General features: G+C 38.7%; 2 protein-coding genes across 6 annotated transcripts in view; one reads left to right on the top strand and one right to left on the bottom strand.

The window, feature by feature from the left end:
* The window catches only part of Vps54 (VPS54 subunit of GARP complex), an 80102-nt gene extending 64853 nt beyond the window's left edge, over positions 1–15249 (top strand). For all 4 annotated transcript variants that reach the window (XM_041668776.1, XM_041668777.1, XM_041668775.1 and 1 more), the window contains 6 exons: positions 4100–4187; positions 4657–4778; positions 4891–4971; positions 8812–8919; positions 10870–10964; positions 13919–15249. In XM_041668776.1, the coding sequence (XP_041524710.1) occupies positions 4100–4187; positions 4657–4778; positions 4891–4971; positions 8812–8919; positions 10870–10964; positions 13919–14024 (600 nt within the window). In that variant the 3' untranslated portion in view covers positions 14025–15249. The remainder of the gene's footprint in view (positions 1–4099; positions 4188–4656; positions 4779–4890; positions 4972–8811; positions 8920–10869; positions 10965–13918) is intronic.
* A 501-nt stretch (positions 15250–15750) lies between these two features.
* The window catches only part of Ugp2 (UDP-glucose pyrophosphorylase 2), a 56708-nt gene continuing 50321 nt past the window's right edge, over positions 15751–22137 (bottom strand). For both annotated transcript variants that reach the window (XM_041668780.1, XM_041668779.1), the window contains exons 8-10: positions 21375–21617; positions 17315–17419; positions 15751–16196 (exon numbers count right to left, since the gene is read on the bottom strand). In XM_041668780.1, the coding sequence (XP_041524714.1) occupies positions 16089–16196; positions 17315–17419; positions 21375–21617 (456 nt within the window). In that variant the 3' untranslated portion in view covers positions 15751–16088. The remainder of the gene's footprint in view (positions 16197–17314; positions 17420–21374; positions 21618–22137) is intronic.

Raw genomic sequence — 22137 nt, 5'->3', positions numbered from 1 at the left:
TATCCTGGGTTTTTGTTTTTCCATATAAAGTTGATTATTGTCTTCTCCAGATCTGTGAAGAATTTTGATGGGATTTTGATGGGGATTGCATTGAATCTATAGATTGCTTTTGGTAGAATTGCCAATCCAAGAGCAAGGGAGGTCCTTCCATTTTCTGGTGTCTTCTTCAATTTCTTTCTTCAAAGACTTATAGTTCTTGTCAAATAGATCTTTCACTTCCTTGGTCAGAGTTACCCCAAGATATTTTATGCTATTTGTGGCTATCGTGAAAGGTGATGCTTCTCTGATTTCCCTCTCTGCTTCCTTATCCTTAGTGTATAGGAAAGCAACTGATTTTTTGGAGTTGATCTTGTATCCTGCCACATTACTAAAGGTGTTTATCAGCTGTAGGAGTTCTTTGGTAGAATTTTTGGGGTCGCTTATGTATACTATCATATCATCTGCAAATAACGAAAGCTTAACTTCTTCCTTTCCAATACGAATCCCCTTGATCTTCTTATGTTGTCTTATTGCTATTGCTAGAACTTCAAGCACTATATTGAAGAGGTATGGAGAGAGTGGACATCCTTGTTGTGTTCCTGAGTTTAGTGGGATGGCTTTGAGTTTTTCTCCGTTTAATTTAATGTTAGCTGTTGGCTTGCTGTAAATAGCTTTTATTATATTTAGATATGACCCTTGTATCCCTAGTCTCTCCAAGACCTTTATCATAAAGGGGTGTTGAATTTTGTCGAATGCTTTTTCAGCATCTAATGAAATGATCATATGGTGTTTTTCTTTCAGTTTATTTATATGGTGGATTACATTGATAGATTTGCGTATGTTGAACCAGCCCTGCATCTCTGGGATGAAGCCTACTTGATCATAATGGATAATTTTTCTTATGTGTTTTTGGATTCGGTTTGCCAGTATTTTATTGAGGATTTTCGCATCGATGTTCATGAGTGAGATTGGCCTGTAATTCTCTTTCTTGGTTGGGTCTTTGTGTGGTTTTGGTATCAGGGTAACTGTAGCTTCATAAAAGGAATTTGGCAATGACTCTTCTGTTTCTATATTGTGAAATACCTTAAGGAGTATAGGTATTAGTTCTTCTTGGAAGTTCTGGTAGAATTCTGCATTGAAACCATCTGGTCCTGGGCTTTTTTTCGAAGGGAGATTTTTGATAACCGTTTCTAATTCTTCGCGAGTAACCGGTCTATTTAGATCATTCACCTGGTCTTGGTTTAGCTTTGGTATATGGTACTTATTTAAAAAAATGTCCATTTCTTTTGTCATTTCTAGTTTTGTGGCATACAGGCTTTTGTAGTAAGATCTAATGATTCTCTGAATTTCCTCTGTGTATGAACTTGGTGCCCTTGTGTTTGGAGTATAGATGTTAAGAATTTAAATGTCATCTTGATGGAGTTTCCCTTTGATGTGTATGTAGTGTTCTTCTCTATCTCTTCTCGTTAGTTTTGATGTGTATGTAGTGTTCTTCTCTATCTCTTCTGGTTAGTTTTGGTTTGAAGTATATTTTGTTAGATATTAAAATGTTTACACCAGCTTTCTTCTTAAGTCTGTTTGCTTGGAATATCTTTTTCCATCCCTTTTTCCCTGAGATACTGTCTATCTTTGATGTTGAGTTGTATTTCTTGGATGCAGCAGAAGGATGGTTCCTGTTTTCATGTCTATTCTGTTAGTCTGAGTCTTTTTTGGGGGGATTAAGTCTATTGCTATTGAGAGGTATCAATTACCAGTGATTATTGATTCCTGTTATTTTGTTGTTGTTGTTGGTGGTGGTGGTGGTGGTGGTGGTGGTGGTAGTGGTTTTGTGTATGTGTGTGTGTATGTGTTTCCTTTTTGATTTTGCCACTCTGAGATTATTTATTCCCTGTGTTTTATGGTTGTAGTTTACCTCCTTAGGTTGGAGTTTTCCTTCTAACACTTTCTGAAGGGCTGGATTTGTAGATAAATATTGCTTAAATTTGACTTTATCATAGAAACCTTATTTTTTCTATCCATGGGGATTGAAAATTTTGTTGGGTATAGTAGTCTGGGCTGGGCATCTGTGGTCTTTTAGAGTCTATAGCACATCTGTCCAACCCCTCTGGCTTTTAGAGTCTCCATTGAGAAGTCAGGTATAATTCTAATAGTACTGTCTTTATATGTTATTTCGTGTTTGTCCCTTGCAGCTTTTAATATTCTTGCTTTGTTCTATACATTTAATGTTCTGATTATTATGTGCCAAGGAGGCTTTCTTTTCTGATCTAATCTATTTGGTGTTCTGTATGCCTCTTGTACCTTATTGGCATGTCCTTCTTTAGGTTAGGGAAATTTTCTTTTATGAATTTGTAGAAAATACCTTCTGGACCTTTGAGCTAAATTATATTGTCCTTCTCTATTTCTATTATTGTTAGATCTGGTCTCTTCATAGTGTTCCAGATTTCCTGGATGTTTTGTACCAGGAATGTTTGAACATTGCCTGTGACTGATGTATCCATTCCTTCTGCTGTGTCTCAGTGCCTAAGATTTTATTTTCTCTTCCATAGTTCCTGCTTAAATTCTTTTTTTTTTTTTCTTTGAAGTATATCCTTTATTTCTTGATGTTTGTATGGAGGTAAACGAACAAGTGAGTGGGGAGCATATACATGTTTGTACACATAAGGTTAGTATGCTGTTTGTGCATGTATATATACAAGTACACAAAATGACATTGATTATGTTCATCTGTTGTGCACTACCTGATTGCCTTAGGATAAGTTCTGGATTGAACTTTTATATCTCTTTCTTTGAGTAGATTAGTAGTCCTTTGAGCTTCGGGAATCTACTTATCTGTCCTAAACCAACACTAGGTTATGAGGCACTGTGATGCTCGGTCCTGCTTAAATTCTTAAACTTTTCATTTCCAGAATTCCCTCAGTTTGGGTTTTCTTTATTGATTCTATTTCCATTTTCAGATCTTGAACAGTTTTATTCGTTTTCTTCTGCTGTTTTTGTTGTCCTGGATATCCTTAAGGGATTTATTAATTTCCTCTTTAAGAACCTCTCATATCCATACATGTTGTTTTAAGGTCTTTCTCTTGTGCTTCAGCTCTGGAATATTCAGGAGGACCTGCTGTGGGAGGGTTTCTGAGCTCTAGTAGACACATAATTGTTCTACTTATTTGTTATTGACTATGTTTTTACACTGGCATCTAGAAATCTAGGAGCAGAATGGATATAGGTCTAGGTGCTGATATCTGGTCTTGTCTTTGTTGGGTGAGTGTTTTGTTCCCTGGTTTCTGTTTCCTCTCTGGAGTTCAGGAGAGTGTGCTGGACCAGAGTTTGAGTCCCTAGCACCAACAAAAACAGGGTGGTCCTGGAGGCACCAAACATATGTGAACACACATGTACAGAAAAACAAAGGACTTTCATGAAGAGTGAGAAACTGGAGTTAGAGAGTTGGCTCGATGGTATTTGCTGTTCTTGAGGAAGATTCCAGAACCTATACTGTGGCTCACAACCATCTGTAATTCCAGTTCTAGGGGTTTCATTGCCTACTTCTGACTTATGTAGAGCCCAGGCATAGACATGGTACACATATATAATTGTGGCAAAACACTCACACACATAAAATATAGATCTTTAACAGAAAAGAGTGATTGAAACTTAACTGCTTTTGGAAGGCAGCTATGCTCACCACTATACCACCAACGCAAAACCTAACTGCTTTTGTAAATGTAGATTAGAGATTAATTCCCAAAAACTGATTTTTAGATTTCTCATTTTTTTTCTCCACCAGAAGTCAATAAGAGTCTACCTGTCCTGTCCCCTTTTCATTAATGTATAAATAGATTATAGTTACTTTTACCAGAAAATTCATCAAACCATTGTAGCGAGCTATTCCTCTTGGCACTTGGGAAGCTGAGGCAGGAGAATGTCCAGCATGGATTATGTAATGAGTTCAGATCAGAGTGCACCACAGAGTGAAACCTGTCTCAAAATTTAAAGAAAAATTCAACTAAAACATAACTTCATGGTTTGTAATGAGAAGAGGGTGAGCAGAGAAGGAGTATATTTGTGTCTCTGGGGCAGTTAGCACTTTAATGAACTGATCAGAATCTTTTCCTTCTTCCTTTGTTAGTACTTCAATTCAAGAAGTTGCCAGTTAGTTCTTGGAGCTGGTGCATTGCAAGTTGTTGGACTAAAAACAATAACTACAAAAAATTTGGGTATGAATTCTTCATTTAGTTCCCATACTGAGTTGTTAGAATGTCTCTTTTGTATCGTGTTTATGCCTGATGTTCATATGGCTTGGTCGGGAGCCTGTGAAAGTGGCAAATGCCACATTAGCCTTCATGTGGTGTGTATGTTCGCTCTCGGAAGTTCCCATTGTTCCAGGTTGTATGGAAGATGTGTTGCTTTCTAAAATGTAATACTGTGTACAAAGTATTTCCGGAAATCTGCATTAGAAAGCACTTTGGGAAAAGAATCAGCTGTGCCAGTGTCCTCGGGCTGTTCACGGGCACAGTGGAAGAGTAGCGTGTTCATTGCCAAAACTTCCTTGTGCAAATGAAATATATTGTTTTCATTTGTGAAATAAACTGGAATCTGTATTAGTGTGGATGTTTTTACTTAATTTGATAATTAAAATCAACTAATATCTTTGTTTTTCCATTCCTATTTACTCCCCAACTGCAGCCCTTTCTTCACGGTGTTTGCAGTTAATTGTGCACTACATCCCTGTGATCCGGGCTCATTTTGAAGCCCGACTGCCCCCTAAGCAATGGAGCATGCTTAGGCATTTTGATCATATCACCAAGGTACTTCTCACCTGTTTTCTATTGGAGTTTCACAAATGTCTTCTTTAATTGTTAAGTGTTTTGGAAATATGTCTTAGGAAATTTTAAAAACAAGTGTTATTTCTCCTTACAGGATTACCATGACCATATAGCCGAAATATCAGCTAAGCTTGTAGCGATAATGGACAGCCTATTTGATAAGCTTTTGTCAAAGGTAATGATTCTTCTAAATGATTAAGCTTGGCATATGTCTAAGGCATTGTGATTTTCCATTTTGTAGAGAATTCTAGATACAGAGGGACATGGTAAAAGAATCTCAGTGTTTACGAGGTATTTACTGATTGGTCAAAATTTTCACTTTTTTTTCCCCAGGAAAATTTTATCATCTCTTAGGGCCCTTTAGTGGTCAGGCTTACAATTGCATTGCAAACCCTATATCCCAGTTTAGAGAAGAGTGCAATAGAATGTTCACATTTTGCATAGCTGATTCTCATCTTCCAAATGGCCTGGGGGAGTAAGGGAGATAAAGACAGGGAGTCATATTGGTGCACTAACACTCTCTATCCATAAGAAGAGAATTTCCTGAGAAGCTTTTCAGTGTTCATATTTATTACCTATATTTGACAGATAGTGACATTTTGCTTTTTATTCAAATATGTTACAATAGATTTGAAGCAGGATGGTATTTTATCTCCCAGTACTTAGGTGCATGTACCATCCTGCTTCAAATGCACTGTAACATATTTAATTCATTTTTATTTTTATTTTTTTTATTTATTTATTTATTTTTTTTTTTTTTTGGTTTTTCGAGATAGGGTTTCTCTGTGGCTTTGGAGCCTGTCCTGGAACTAGCTCTGTAGACCAGGCTGGTCTCGAACTCACAGAGATCCGCCTGCCTCTGCCTCCCGAGTGCTGGGATTAAAGGCGTGCGCCACCATCGCCCGGCTCCTAACATATTTAATTCAGAAGGGTAGGGAGATCCCTCAGTCAGCAGTGCTTTCCTTGCACGTGGGACCGATGGTGTCTTTTTGTTTGTCTTTAAAAGAGGGAAGCATGGTGGCAAATGCTTGTGGTCCCTACTCAGGGGAGATGGAGACAGGCAAATGCCTGGGGTTTGCTGGCCAGCCAACTTAGCCATCTTGGTGACTTTCAGGCCAGTGAGAAATGTGTCTCATAATATAAGGTGGATGGCATTGGAGGAGTATCACACGGGTGTCCACTTGCAGTCACATGTCGACATTTGGACATCCACCCTCTCACACAAATCAAATCTTAAAGGAACAGTCTTCCATAAGAACACTGCAGTTACCACACCTAAGGATGTTACCAGTAACTCCCATGTCCTCTGCTGACACCTCACCTGTTTGGGACTTAGCCAGTGAGTCAGCTTACCTTTTATTACTGTGATTTCCTCTGTGTGATTCGTTCATTACATTTGCTGGTTGTGTCTCTCAAGTTCTTTGTTTTGTTTTGATAAACTAGAGCATTCCCCTCCACAGTTTGTTTTGTTTTGTTACTGCCCTGGAGGATGTGGCCAGGCCTTAGAGGTGTGTGCTCCTTTCATGGTAACTTTCCACCTGTCTGCCTGGCACCTTGCATTCCCATGTTAACAAGTCTGCCTTTGCTGCTCCCTGACTTGCTTGCCCAGAACTTTAATCTTTTTTAAAAGTTCATACCAAAATAGAAGACAGGATTTGTTTGGGTTTGTCTTTTAGTTTTTAGCTTTTCGTTTTCTTGCCTGAAATTTTAATTTTGAAAATATATGCCACAATAATATAGTCTAGACTATCTTAAGACACTAATAAGGGTGCCATTTTTTGAATTGAATGAGTCTATCTCCAATTATACTGACAGCTAGACTAATCTTACTCATATATTCACTTATGCAAACCATTGTGCTGGGTAACAGGGCAACAGAGTAGATCAGTCTTCCATCTGGTCCTCAAATAGTAAAGATCTAGTAGGGAAAACTTAGAATAGCTTCAGCAACAAAGAAGCATATGTGAAACATTGTGAGTAAGGAATTGGTTCCACATGTTGGAGCTTTTACTGCTGTGGGAGACACGGTCGCCAGCTGGGAGAGAGGGGCTGGGAAAGCACTCCGGCTGTTGCATGCATGTGAAGTTTGCTTTTAAAGGGTGAGGTGAGGGCAATGAAATTAACATGCAAAAGTCTCTGAGATAACATGTTGGAAAGTGTAAGAAACCAATTCTGTGTCACAGTTAGAGAGGCACACCTAAATTAAGTCTCATGTTTGCTACAGACTAGCCAGTGAAGGACCATCAGTGACAGTCTCCACCTCCAGATGGGAAGAACAGTATGATCTCAGAGGGTAGAGTGGGAGTTAGGGAGGGAATATATATCTCTGTGTGTTGTGCACTCCTTTTTTTATTGTGTTTGACTGTAGCAAGTGTTAGTAAATTGTCACCTGCCAGTATTCTGCTGTTGTTACTAGTAACTCAAGTGAGCGCTGAAGTCTGCTAATGCACTGGGTTGCACACACAGGGATGAGCACACTGCAATAGTCTCCGTTGCTATAAATCAATGTAATTCAGGTTTATTGAGGTATAGTTTATACTCAATAAAACTCACTCTTTCAAGTACACAATTTGGTGTCTTAAAATTCATATACACACACACATATGTAATAAAATGTCCACATTCAAGATAAAGAAAATTATTGACAAACCTTCTCTTGGACACTTTAGTTTCGCTTCTCCCAGAAGTCCTTCATATGGAGTTACAGCCTGTTTTGCCAGACTCCTTTTGTTCAGCATAATGCTTTTTGGAATCGATGGATGCAACCTTATTCTTTATATGCTAATAAAAATAACTTAGAAAAGGGGCAGTTATGGGACTTCTGTTGAAGCTTTGCTTGTTGGCGACTGAAGAAAAGGATGATGAAGAGGGAACCCCTGGGAAGGCGCAGTGCTGGAGAGTTTGTAGTGTGCTGACGTGAGACGCCACAGCATGATGAGCAGAGGGAGCCAGGAAAGTTAGTATTTGGGAGGTAGGATGTTTTTAGTGGCTTTTTCCCCAAAGAGAAATTCCAGAGAATGTAAGGAAAGGTCTCTCGGGTGGAGCGAGTTACTGTTGTGTCCAGGTTAGGTGGCTGAAGGGCGCGGTAATGAAAGTGAGACCACCATTAGGAAAAGCAGAGATGGGGAATGGTTGGGGGATGGGTTAGCCATTTTAGGGGTGACAAAGCAAATGACTCTAAATGAGATGACTTGAAACCTCAGTTCCGGTCTCAGTGAGTCTAGACCCTTTCTCTAGTGTGTGGTGCTTGCTGTGAGTCCATGACATTCTTGGCCTACATTTGTCTTCATGTATCTGAATTCCTTCTACCTCTAGGATATTTTGAAAACAACATCAAAACTCCAGAAATAGTGATGTTTCGTGAGGAGGCAGAAAGCCTAGTCATTACATCTTGCTAGTGGTGTTATGAAATGGTGCAGCCACTTTGGAATATAGTTTGGTATTTCCTGATAAGTTAAACATGAAGTTCATATGACCCACTGACTTCTGCTACTTACATATCCTAAAGAGCTAAAATAATCCACACCAAAACCTTCACACTTGTTCATAACGGCATAATTCATAGCAGCTCCAAGTTCTACCAGATGACAAGTGGTGGAGACTGTGGTCTGCTCATAGTGTAGCATATTCAGCCAGCAAAGGGATGGAGTACATGCACATGGACAGCAAGAATAATCAGGAAAGCATTACTTGAAAGAGCCAGCCACACAAGTCACGTTTCATGATTCTGTGTAAGAATTAGATAGGAATTGAAGGAGCTTTAAACCCAAACGGCATTTTTAAGGCTGGAAGCAGCTTATGGTCTAGTATAGTGTTTTACTTCCCATAAACTAGATGAAGTTATTGACCAAAAGTTTCTTAAGATTCGTATGGTAGTACAAACCTCAGCTGAAGACCTGAGCGCTATTGCCAGAATTAGATGTATGGAGGCACAGAAAACCCAACTCAGGGAACGTCAGAGACACTGCATAGTCCAAAAGACTAAAGATAATTCTCATTCTTTTTCCCTTGCCAGTACGAGGTGAAAGCTCCTGTTCCTTCCCCTTGTTTCAGGAATATTTGTAAGCAAATGACAAAAATGCATGAAGCTATATTTGATCTTCTTCCCGAAGAACAAACACAGGTGAGTACTAACTCTAAAGACCTTTGCGATTTTAACCCTTTATGTTCATACCAGTAGGGGAGTTTGTATGTGCTTTAGATCCAGTTAAGTTTAAGTGTAGTTCATCTTTGCTGTCATCTTTTGGGTTGTTATATTGATTAGTGAGGCATGAATAAAATGTTTTAATTTCAAATGTCTTTTGTTTTGGCAGTTGAGAACTAACCAGGTCTTCTAGTCACCTGTTGTTACCCATTGTTAGAGGTCAAAACTTCTATTATCACTCTTTACATTGTTAGTGTGGAAATCAGAGTTGGCGTCTATCAATAAATCTATGATGTTATAAATTGAGGTTATAGTAGATTAGAGGTGGAGAAGTTAGCAGTGGAGTGCTAAGATTAGCATATACATAAGTCAGTCATTACTACTTATTAGACGAACATGAGTGGTCTGTGGTAAAAAGGGTGGGGAATACCTCTCAACTGTGACCAAACATGGGAAGGGAATAAGAGGTATCTACCCTTCCTGCTGTGTCCACCAGAAGTAGTACACATTTATTCTTTGGGATCTCTATGCCTCATGCCTCTTTCTCTGCCCTGAAACCTCCAAAGTCCAGAACTTCATCCTTTCCTCATTTTTATTCATCCAGTTAATGTCCTTAAACTGGATGCTGTCATTCAAGCCCAACTGTAGAATGGTGCAGTGTAAGAATGTAAACTAGTGTGTACCAGGGGGCTTAACTCCCAGTGGGTTGTTATCCAGAACTTTGTTCCTATGGCTTGTGTATGCATGAGATGGTATTGGGGCGGCCTTCTTAAAGCTCTGTGTGTTCTTGCATCTCCGGCTCTTTCTTGTGACCCTGTACTTCTGTACCAGCTGTTTGCATTCTTCATGTTTTCCTAGGTTTTCTTTAATAACATTAACCTCATAATTCAGCATCATCTAACTCCCTCAGGGCTTAGACTGAGGGGAAGACAGACATGACTACCCTTGTCATTTCTTGTTGGCCAGCCATCCTTCAGCTGTGTAGAGTCCCTGGGAGAGGCTAACAATGTCTGCTCATCCCAGGAAGGGCACCAGGAGCAGGCCAGTGGAATAGTCGAGTCTGTTAGTATTATTTACAGGGCAGAAGTGACTCACTGAAAAGCCACCCAGGCATGGGTGACAGCTCAGAGCTGCATTCCTGGAGCTCCTTCAACAACCCTTAATGCCTGCAGGAAGTTCAGGAGTCTCCACAGTTGTTACTGCCTCTGCACCTGTGAGGAGGGGGAAGTACATGTAACCATGTGACTGAGCCTCCTGAGCCCTGGGAGCTGGGTAGGCCTCTTCCCACTCTAGGAGGGATGGTTCAGTTCTGAGGAGATGGCTACACGCTTCCTCGGCCAAGTAAGATTCCCCCATCTCTGACTACATTTGCTGTCTGAGTTCTAACTCAAGGGCCTGCGAGCCACGTCAGGGAGCTTCTCTCTGCTAAGGTTCTGTAGGAGTTCCTGGCTTGTATGCTCCTTTTACCACTCAAATACCAGCAGCTGTCCAAACTTCCATAGGTGCCCGTATATATACATGTTGGTAAATAGATGGTTAAATTATTTCCATAGAGTAATCAGGTAAAAGTAGCTTTTACCTCTTACGTCTTATTCCCTCACCCCCACTAGGTTCCTAGTTAAGATAAAACTCCCCACTACTTTGTGTTATTTTTACCTAGTTTTGACTCTTTATGTAGGCCTGAGGAATTCTCCTACTGTGTACATAAAGGGAGTTTTACTGCTAGAAGTACTGCTGAGTGGGGGGAAGAACTCTTGTCCAATGGCCGAGGAAACCACAGTGAATTAGCAGCTCAGTGCTTCCGAAGAACATCCTAAAAGTCTATGTCAAAACAAAGATTAAAACAAAAAACAAAACCTTTTCCATTTATTGATTACGGATATTTATCTTCTATTTCAGAACTTTAAGAAACTTTTATTTCTTTTTCAGATGTTATTTTTAAGAATTAATGCAAGTTACAAACTCCACTTGAAAAAGCAGTTGTCACACTTAAATGTAATAAATGATGGAGGACCTCAAAATGGGTATGATTCTTAATCTCTCACCACCTGCTCTGTACTGAATGTTAGTCCTTGTCAGTGTTCATGGTCGGCTTCCCTGCTGCCATCATACTGAAGAAGAAAACCACCAAGTCAGCAACGTTGTTTTCTTCTCTTGTGGACACGGCCTCTTTGTATCTTCCCACTGTCTCTGTTAATAATGGCTGTCCGTGTTCGGCTCCATGCCGAACCTTACAGACCCTCTCAGTGAGGCAGTGTGGGCTGGTGGCTCATCTCTAGATGCTGAGCGGTATTGCTCTGTGCAGACAGGATTCAGAGCTCTACTCCAGGACCCTTGGACTAGGAGAGTGGCCTCATTTCTAAAATGATGGGGGTAAACTATGCCTTATTTTGGAGAGTTCTGAAAAATAATCTATTCTTAAAATAGTATTACATTTTAAAACCAATGGATTCGTATTTTACAAAGTTTGGGATAAACTCTAGCTCTGCCACCTACTAACTTATATCTCAAATTTTGAATAAGATAATTACCTTATCTAGGCCTGAAATTTCTTAGACTTTTTGTTGTTGTTGTTGTTTTGACTTTTAGGCAGGGACCAGCTCTTGCTATGTATATCAGACTGGCTTTCAATTCAAGAGATCCACCTTGCCTCTGCCTATAAGTACTAGGATTAAAGGTGTCCTAGAAATAATTAAAAAAAAAAAAACTCTTCCTTTCACAAAGAGAATTGAAGATTAATCTGAGGCCGGGGATGTTGCTGAGTGGTAGAACACTTGCCTTCCATCTGTGAGGTCCTGGCTTCATCCCTAGCTTGTGAAATGGGTGTGTTTGTGTGTGTATTAAAAAAAGAAAAAGCACCAACTACCTGTTAAACTTTGGAATGGTTTTCTTGGTGTGCCACATATTTATCTTTTTTAAAAAAATTGTATATATGGGTGTTTTGTCTGCATGTCTATTTATGTACCATGTGTGCACCTGGTGCCCTTGGAAGCCAGAAGACAGAGAGCATTGGATCCGCTGGAACTGGGGTTAAAGTTGTAAGCTGCCATGAGGGTGCTGGCAACTAACCCAGGTCCTTTCTAAGATAGCAAGTGCTCAGAGCTGCTAAGCCATCTCTCTGGTGCCTGAAAAACTACCCTATGAGTGATAAGAAATATTGGTCATAGGTAACCTAAATAAATGCAAGAGAAATATGCTATTTCTATTTCAGATGCCTAATAGCATCTTCTTGATTCAGAGCCAGTTTAGAAGCGGGAATGACATGAACAAAGTATTTGTTCACCTTCCTGCTGTTCCTTGTAATTCTATTCATTCATGCAGCTAGACAACAGCTGAAAAGCTTAGACCTCTGCTTAGTCACACTGGGTCCTGATTCCCCTCATATCAAGTTACTGTAGTACTTATCTCCAGGTGTGACTGGAAAGTTGGATGTTCTAAATGAAATCACAGAAACACCTAGCTGATAACTAAATGTTCATGATCCATTTTCTTGCTGTGAAGCCATTTACAAATTGACTGGTCAAGCATTATATAGATCAGGAAATTATGACCTTTTCTTCCAAATCTGGATTGTGAATCGTTTAGAGACACCGTTCAAGATTAAAGGCTGGATAGAAAAGATTCCTAATGTAAACATTCCCAGCCCAGAATGATCTATAAAGTGTTATTCCCTTGTTGGCTACTTGGAGGGCCAGCTAGGGAGGGAAGAACCTGCTTTTTTTTTAGAGGGTAGGAGTTTCTCGCATCTCACCAGCATCTGTTGTGTGCCAGCAGAAGACCAAGCTGCTGTCAGCGACTGTACCTAAACCACATGTGACTGTTAGCTAAGTAGTTCATACATACTGGTTCCATTCTACATTGGTAAGCTACTAAAGACTTGAAGTCAATCATAATGATATTTTATTTGCCCATTAATAGAGTTTCTCCTAAATGAATTAAATTATACAGATCACCCATACTGCACTACAAAAAAATTGCATAAAGGTTCTTAGGTGTTCCTCTGAGGCACTTTGTGGGTGGAGAGAAAAATCCTTGCTCAGCTGATGTTCCTTTTAAGATTAGTTCTTTTTACAATTTCAAATCTTCCATTTGGGTTGGGGAGTAACTCAGTGAGAGCGATTGCCTAGTAAGGCCTAGAGTTCAATCCCTATCACCCACTGCCCCCAGTGCATGCACAATCTTGTTTTCTGTGCCTCTGTGTGTTAATGCTGTAACAATTCCTTTTACAAACTTATCTGAACCCTGAAACATACCTGAATTGAAAAAAAAAGAATATGAACAAAACAGCATCTAAAACAAACAAATTACACTTTAGTTTCTAAGAGTCCCCAGGCTAAGCAGCTCCTGCTTTTCAGTTCAGGATCTGAAGGAAATGTTTTGAGGTCGGTATGAGTCTGACAGGTTTGCACACCAAAGTGAGTCTTTAGTAATACAATTATTACACTGTGTGTGCTTTGTGGGAGATGGAATCACAGCCTTATTCATGCTAAGCAAGTACTCTACCGTTGAGCTGTCCGCCCAGCCTCAGCCCTCAGTGTCAAGTTTGATACTCACTTGTGCTTGCATAAGAACCCCAGCTTTCATTTAATCTCTAGGCACTGCCAGGAAACCTGAGCTTTGAGCTTCTCCTATTGTAGCCACACACACACACACGTTTTAATGACAACTAACAGAAACGATTTCAGTTTCACTTGTTATTTTCTTAGTTTATGCTTTTTAAAAATAAACCTCATTTTATCAGATGGAATTTGTCATGAAACTGACTATAAAAGGCACTGGTTTATTCCTTTTCCAAACATTACCAAATCAGTATTAAATGGCCCTTTAGATAGTGGGAATCTGCTAAGAAGTGTCAACATTTTTATCCCAAGTAATTCTGAATTTAAAACTATTCTAGCAGCTAAGCATCTGAATATTGCTCCTTTAATTATCTGAATAGAAGTGTTACATTTAAAAATACCTTTCTCCCACTCTTCAGGTTGGTCACAGCAGATGTAGCTTTTTACACTGGAAATCTTCAAGCCTTAAAAGGCCTTAAAGACCTGGATCTTAACATGGCCGAGATCTGGGAACAGAAGAGGTGATGGCAGACTAGAAACCTGGGTAGTTCATCTGACCACAGGACGTGTGTCTGAAGAAAATCTGGATGCCTGGTGTTTTAGGAACTGAACCTGGAACCCAAAGTGAACTGAGGTGGGGGACGGGAAGAAGAAGGGTCAGTGTTGGGAGCTGGATTCAGTGGGATCTACAAGGATGCTATTTTTGTGCATCCTTTGGTAAGGAGTAATTGATCAGGTGTCTATAACATTTTCATTCTCTCTGGAAACAGACTCAGGTTTCTTTGGACCAAATCCAAAAGAACACATAGCTGTAACACAGCTGTAGTTGCCTAGAATGCTCTGTATACTTTATATTAAAAATGCTCTGCATTTCTTCCAGTGCAATGAAATTTATATGGTGTCCCACCTTATTTAATGATGGTACAATTGAAAATATTAAAATCTTAGTCAACCTCTGTAGAAAGTTTTCTCTATGAAAGTAAAGCTGTTTGAAAAATTATTTTTTTACAGATCTTTATAAAAAATAAACATCTTTTGATTGCTTGGATTTAGGAATTCAGTTTTTGTTTTAGTGACTAATGTCAGTTTCAGGTTTTGTGTGTTGCATATTTAACCTTTCACTACCACTGTATGTCACTGAGTAGAGCCTCAAACCGCTAAATATATGGAAGACTAATTATAAGGAATAAAGAATATTTGCATTTACTTACACAACTACTAACTTAAATACTTTGCGGAAGTGATATACACAAAGCTATGGTTTAATAGCTGTATTTATAAAGTACCTATGAAGGGTTAGGGATTGGATATATTTTGTTTTTTTCTTTGCTTTTTTATTTCTAGCAGAGGCAAGAATACATAATTTATATAATACGCCTACTTACAAATTCTCATCTTAACATTTAGATAACATGAAATATGGCCCTCTTGGATTCTTTTAAGTTACTTTTGATATGTATATAAGAAAAGACCAGGGATAAACAGAACTTTTAAAATACAGGCTGCTATGTCGGGGCCAGAAATACATGGTCAGTGAGTAAGCATTTTTAGAACCGGTAACACTCCACAATGAAAGTGCCTGTGCCTCACCCTGTCAGAGTGCCTAATCTTGTGCTGATAATGTACAATGAAATAATCTTATTTTGTGGGTTTTTTGTTTTGTTTTGTTTTCTCAAGAGGATTTTTTTTAAATCATTACAGAGGTATGTCATTGGTTCTTAAATTGTCAAAATAAAGATGTAAAAAATCATCAGACTTAAAAGGCAACTTTTTTCAATGGTGCTGAATACAGTATACTTTAAACACAGCCTTTTCAAAACAAGTATGGAAGAACTGTAACATGACTAGAGAAAGGCATGTGTGAACTACCAGCAGACCTGATCTCAAAGGTTATCAGTATTTTTGAGTGAAAGCAAGTAAAAGAACTGAACCTTTAATGAAGGAGAACTTCTAATTTCTAGAACAGGAGGCTGTGAAACTGCCCCTTCAGCTGGGAAAAACCTGTTCCCTTAAATGTGGAAACATGGCAGGCATACTAGTGTTAAAACCAGGTGCGGACACGAAAGACTTTCAGGGTAGTCTCTGTGCTGTCATTAACAGTGTTTGACAGTCTTAGAAATGAAAACAACCAGCCAGGATTGGCTAGCTAACCAGCTAGTCAAACATTCCAAGAAACCACCCTGGAGCAAGAGTACACTGCAGTCTCCTGCGGTTTCACAAAGTCAGCACTAGACAGCACAGGAAACAAGTGGATTGTTGTATCATTTTATTTTTTAAAATCAAAGGCAATTCAAAGTGACCATCACTCAAGCTTCTGTTAGAGATTGGCCGAGCTGGCCCAGTTCTAAGATTAAATAATATTGCACTTTAAGATGAACTACCTAGGCTCTTCATCAGAGAAGTAAAGTATTGCTCCATCTAGGCTTTCCTTAGGCTAAAAGCACACTGCAGAAAACTCTACTTTAAAAATCAACACTGCAGAGTACAGCGCAGTAAAAGTACCTGCTTCTTTGAGAATTGTAGAGAACATTTTATTGTAAGAAACTCTTTAGCCATAATTAGTATAAAGTATATCTGGCATCACTTATTTCAGTGGTCCAAGATTCGAAGATTTCCAGATACAATCTTGTTCTCTAACACTGCTCCAGGGGGGATGTCAATTCTGTCACCATGATTTGCAATAATGATAACTGTTCCCTAAGTGAAGAAAAAAAAAAATGAAGATTTTACTTAAAACTGAAGCTGAAACATTCAACTGGTTATCTTAAAATCAAGCTCATGTTCAGCTCCTTTAACAATGTACTTGCTGGAAATGTAAGATTAGACATGAAAGGAGTAAAATAACGTGTCCTCCTATCACAGTCCTAGTGCTGGCTTTACACTTGTTAGAGGTGGCACCACAAGTGAGAAGCAGACATGTAAGTGCCCTGTCTCAGGCTCATTTACAAGGTATTATTCAGTCTTAAGAAGACAAGGTGCCGACCTGTTATCTTTACAGAGTTGGTTTTGTCGTGTGTCTGTATCACTGCACCTGCAAATGTGGAGACCAGGGGACACCCTCAAGTGTTGTTCCTCGGGTGTCACATACCTCTTTTTGAGAGGAGATCTCTCCCACCTCGCTGTGAGCAACATGGTGAGATAGTAGGCAAGGCTAACCACACATCTACTTCTGCAGTGCAGGTACGACAACTGCACCACTGTGCCTTCTTACATGGGGTTCACAGGTTTGTGTCTCCTTGGCCCCTACCCCTTCCTTTTTTTTATTTTTAAAGAACAGTTATTGGAAACATTTCTTATATCTTAATGAGACTTAATCTAAAGTAGTATGCATACATGAAGTTATGGTTATGTATTATTCATGTATAATGTTGTTTTAACACCTTCATTGAAGCAAATGGCCCTAATACAAAAGAACACTTAAAATATCAATACAGGAACTTTATAAGATTATATACTTAGGAAAAGGTAAGCATATCTTCAGTTGTGAGCTTTAATTATCTACCCTCTTCATATTTCTCAACAGGAATAGATGAATCACTATAAGTGATCACAATGCTAATAGGGGCTATTCTGAAGACTGTCCCACTTCACTACTATCTAATGTTTCCTTTCTCGTTGAGGGTTACATTCCAGAAAATTCCTGTATTGATCATGCTTGTATTTGAACTGATTATGTATCTGGATACAGTAGTACTAAATACAATGATGATCACCTGTCCTCACTAAGAATTACTCCTTAATGAAGGTAAATTTGGGACTAGAAAGTTAAACCTATTTTATAAGGCCATAATAAACATTACTTTCATAATACCAACCTTTAATGAAACATTTTTCCCAAATGTTACATCTCCTGAAACAGTGAGGTGGTCCAATTCCAGCATATCGGGTATACTTTCAAACCTTCTTAGGTAATCTTGAACCTTCAAGTAGAAGCATAACAAGTGTTTCAGACAACAGCACATGAAACCACTGGAGCCAGAGGAATCCGAGGACTTCACCTTTCAATAGGCCATAAGGATTTTCTCTCGTGTTTCCAGTTTGGCCTCTGCTCTTACATATATACCTTATGGGGGTTTTGCTTCTTTCTGTTCATGCACTGCTCAGTTACATTTCAGAATTACTGTTTTCATTTCTCCATCTTAATTATACTTATGCAGTCTTTATTTAACTCTCTTTAGCTGCATCTCATACACTCTCCCTTATTTTTTCTTTTCTTTTTCTCATCCTTTCTGAGCACTTCTTTGTATTTTTAATCAAACCATCCATAGCTTTAAGAATCCCAGACAGTAGCTCAGGTTTCCCTCCTCGCTACTTCACCTCATTTTCTTTTCAAAGTCAACTCTACTGTGGTATTTGACATGAGCATTGTCCCCCATATGCTCTAGTATTTGAATACTTGGTCCCATTCTCAGTCCACAAATCCAGCCCTACAGAAGTTAGCTGAAAATAGGCAGTAGATAATCTCACACCAGCAAAACCCAAAGAAGGGAAACACACTATCATCAACAAAACCAAAAAATAACAGGAATTAACAATCACTGGTCATTAATATCAATGGACTCAATTCACCTATACAAAGACACAGGTTAACAGAATGGATACGAAAACAGGATCCATCGTGCTGCACACAGGAAACACACCTCAACTTCAAAGACAGACATTACTTCAGAGTAAAAGGGCTGGGAAAAGATTTTTCCAATCAAATGGACCTAAGAAGCAAGCTGGTGTACCTATCCTAATATTGAATAAAAATAGACTTCAAATTAAATTAACCAAAAAAGACAGAAGAGGACATTTCATATTCATCACAGGAAAAATCCATCAAGATGAAGTCTCAATTCTGAATATTTATGCCCCCAAACAAGGGCACCCACATTTATAAAAGAAACAAAAACTTAAATCACACATTAAGCCCCATTCACTAATAGTGGGAGACTTCAACACCTAATTCTGACCACTGAACAGGACTCCCAGACAAAAACTTAACAGAGATATAAAAACTAACATATGTCATGACTCAAATGGACTTAACAAACACCTATAGAACATTCCACTCAAACACAAGAATATGCCTTCTTCTCAGTACCTCATGAAACCTTCTCTAAAATTGATCATATACAAAAAATTGGAATAATGCCCTGTAACTTAACAGATCACCAGGGGTTAGTTAGAATTCAACAATACCACAAACTACAAAAAGCCTACAAACTCGTGGAAACGGAACAATGTTCAACTGAATCACCACTGGGTCAAGGAAAAAAAAATAAAGACTTCCTAGAATTCAATGAAAATGAAGGCACAACGTACTCAAACTTGTGAGACACTGAAAGCAGTGCGCTAAGAGGAAAGTTCATAGCACTAAATTTCTACATAAAATAATTTGGAGAAATCACACACTAGCAACTTAACAGCACATCTGAAAGCTCTAGAACAAAAAAGAAGCAAACACCCAGGAGGAGTAGATGGCAGGAAATAATCAAACTCGGGGCTAAAATCAACAAAACAGAAACAGAACAACACAAAGAATCGATGAAACAAGGAGTTGAATCTTTGAAAAGCAATCAGCAAGATAGACAAACCCTTATTCAAACTACCCAAAAGGCAGAGAGAATATCCAAATTAAAATCAGAAATGAAAGGGGGGATGTAACAGACTCCCAGGAAATACAGAGGATTATTAGGTCATACTTCAAAAACCTGTATCCCACAAAACTGGAAAATGGACAATTTTCTTGATAGGTATCACATACCAACATTAGATCAATGCCAGATAAGCAATTTAAATAGACCTATAAACCCTAAGGAAACAGAAGCAATCATTAACAGTTTTTAAAAAATAAAAAAAAAAAAGGTTCTAAGCCAGATGGTTTCAGAGCAGAATTCTACCAGGACTTCAAAGAAGAGCTAATTCCTCAAATTGTTTCACACAATAGAAACAGAAGGAACATTGCCAAACTCTTTTTATGACGCTACAGCTACCCTAAGACCCAAATCACACAAAGACGTAACTAAGAAAGAGAATTACAGACCAATGTCCCTCATGAACACTGATGCGAAAATACTCAATAAAATACTGGTAAACCAAATACATGAACACATCTGAAAAATCATCCACCATGACCAAGTAGGCTTCATCCCAGAGATGCAGGGATGGTTCAACATATGAAAATCTGTCAATGTAATACACTATATAAACATATGGAAAGAAAAAAGCCACATGACCATTTCATTAGATGCTAAAAAAGCCTGTGACAAAATCCAGCATCCCTTCATGATAAAGGTCTTGGAAAGATCAAAAATACAAAGAACATTCCTAAACATAATAAAAGCAATTTACAACAAACCAACAGTAAACATCAAATTAAATGGAGAGAAACTCAAAGCAATTCCACTAAAATTAGGAACAAGATAAGGCTGTCCACTCTCCATCTATTCAATATAGAACTTGAAGTTCTGGCCAAGTTCTTCTATGGGAAGAACCTGTTAGTTTGCACTCATTATAGTCAAGCCCCTGTGAAGAAGAGACCAATAGATAGATAGGGTAATGTTTCTAAAAACTCAAGCATTTTATAATCCTGTTGATCAGATGTTTTGTTTTCAAACGAGAAAACAAATAAGTAACCATCATATTAAGCCAGATGAGCAGTTCACACAGTCAGGATTTAGAAAAAGAGGAGAGACCACCAAGGCTTGAAATATTCTAGATTGCAGTTGGCCTTACAGGATGGGTAGGAGTCACAGGTGCAGCAAGGCTCAGGACAAGAAACAGCATAAAGTATAAGCAATCCTATATGTGTTTGCTTTCTATTTTGCTGAGAAAATAAGCCCGACTGGTTTTGGCCCTACTATGCCATTCTGCCTCCTTGTCTTTTCTCTACCGCTGTTCTAGTGCTGCAGAGACTCTATTCAGACATGAAGGCAACTTCTCCACTGTTAGAGCTTTCCTTAGGCTATTTAAGAATTTGTTCCAGGAGTCTGCTTCAATTGTATTCCCCTCCTGACTATATTAATTTCCAACAATATATAAGTAAATTCTCTCATATTTATGAAACAGAACCCCTTAAAATTTATGTCCTTTTTGGCCTACTACCCTAATTTGTGTTTTTCTTTGAGGCTTCAACTCTTAATTTCCAACTCCAATTCTCCCAGCCTTCCTTAAATCCATTCCAACTAGATTCCCAAACTTTACACTGGTAATTTTAATGGTGAATTCTCATCTAGCTTGAATCAGAAACAGCATTTGACACCTAATTCCTTCCACCTTGAAACTTCTTTTGCATCTTTCAGGAAGCACATACTCATAGTTTACTATTCAATTCTTCATCTGCACTACAGACCAAACAGCACGAAACCATGTCTAGGACTAGACTAAACTTAGATGTCATAGCAGGCTCCGAGGCTTGCCACTAATGTTTTCTAAGTCTAGTTATCACCCCTGCCCAGGTGAAGCTCTCTACCCTAATCCACAACACACTCAGTTTCTTCCTGAGGTTCTCTGTGATGCCATCAACTCCACCACACATTTCCAGCTCCACCCTTGCTTTATTTCTCTATAGTTTCTACCACCTGCTACACTAAATATTTGATGTAATTTTATGAAGATAGGGATTTTAGTTTGCTCTGTTTGCTGCTAAATCTCCACATCCAGAAACTGCCCAGGAGATAGTAGGAGCACGATACATACTGATTAAATGAGATTTAACCCTTTCTGACTGATGAAAGCAGCAGTCATGTCCCCACATTAAAGCATTTTTTCCTACTCTCCAGAGCAACTACAAAGACTACAGTCAATTCTTATAAATCACACCAAAGATGGAGGGATATAAAAGGTCAGTAGTAAAAAGTAATTCTCTGATTATCTTTACAAATTACCTACCTTGGTGAAAGAACTTCCTAATTTAACCAAGGGTACTGTAGGAAATTCCCGCTTTTCACTCATGGTTAAAGATCCTGCATTAAGGCTATAGAGGTTTGACATCACAAGCAAGAGATCTGATGTGGTCTTCACAGGCAGAAATCGACTCCTTGGAACATTAATACCTAAAGAATTTTCAAAACTTTTAATTGCAGCTCCAACTGCAGTTTCTAACTGAATGACATTCAGGCCTCCATCCAAAGTCTATAAAAAAGTAAGAAGGAAAAAGGTTGGGTAAGAGTGGGAAACAAAGAGTTTGGGGCTTGTTTGTTTTTAAACAGAATCTCACATATCAAACTCACTATGTACTGAGGACAACCTTGAACTAACTCTACCTCCATTCCCAACTGCTAGAATTATGGGTGTATGCCACCACACCCAGGGAACACAGGTTTTATGCACCCAGCTGTGTTCCATGTGTGATGTTAGTAGTTGGAAAGTGGTTTCATAGAATCAGAGAACAGACATTAATTAGCCAAGTATTTGTATTATGCTCCACATATGATTTTCTTTTTAAGTTTCTTAACTTGAGTGAGCAACATGTCTATTTTTCAGTAAAGAACCAGAAGTTGAGAAAACTTATACAAGATTCCTAGAGACAGATGGCATAGGAGCATAGAAGATTGATTCCTACAGACGGCACATGATTATAGAAGATTCCTACAGACAGATAGCGTGTGTGTAGAAGATTCCTACAGAGAGATGGCATCTGAGTATAGAAGAA

Source organism: Microtus oregoni, unplaced genomic scaffold (genome assembly GCF_018167655.1).
Source record: "Microtus oregoni isolate MIOR12 unplaced genomic scaffold, Mior012 000019F_ref0000042, whole genome shotgun sequence".
Classification (NCBI taxonomy): Eukaryota; Metazoa; Chordata; class Mammalia; order Rodentia; family Cricetidae; genus Microtus; species Microtus oregoni.
The sequence above is the reverse complement of the archived record's forward strand: the minus strand, read 5'-3'. Positions and strand labels throughout refer to the sequence as shown.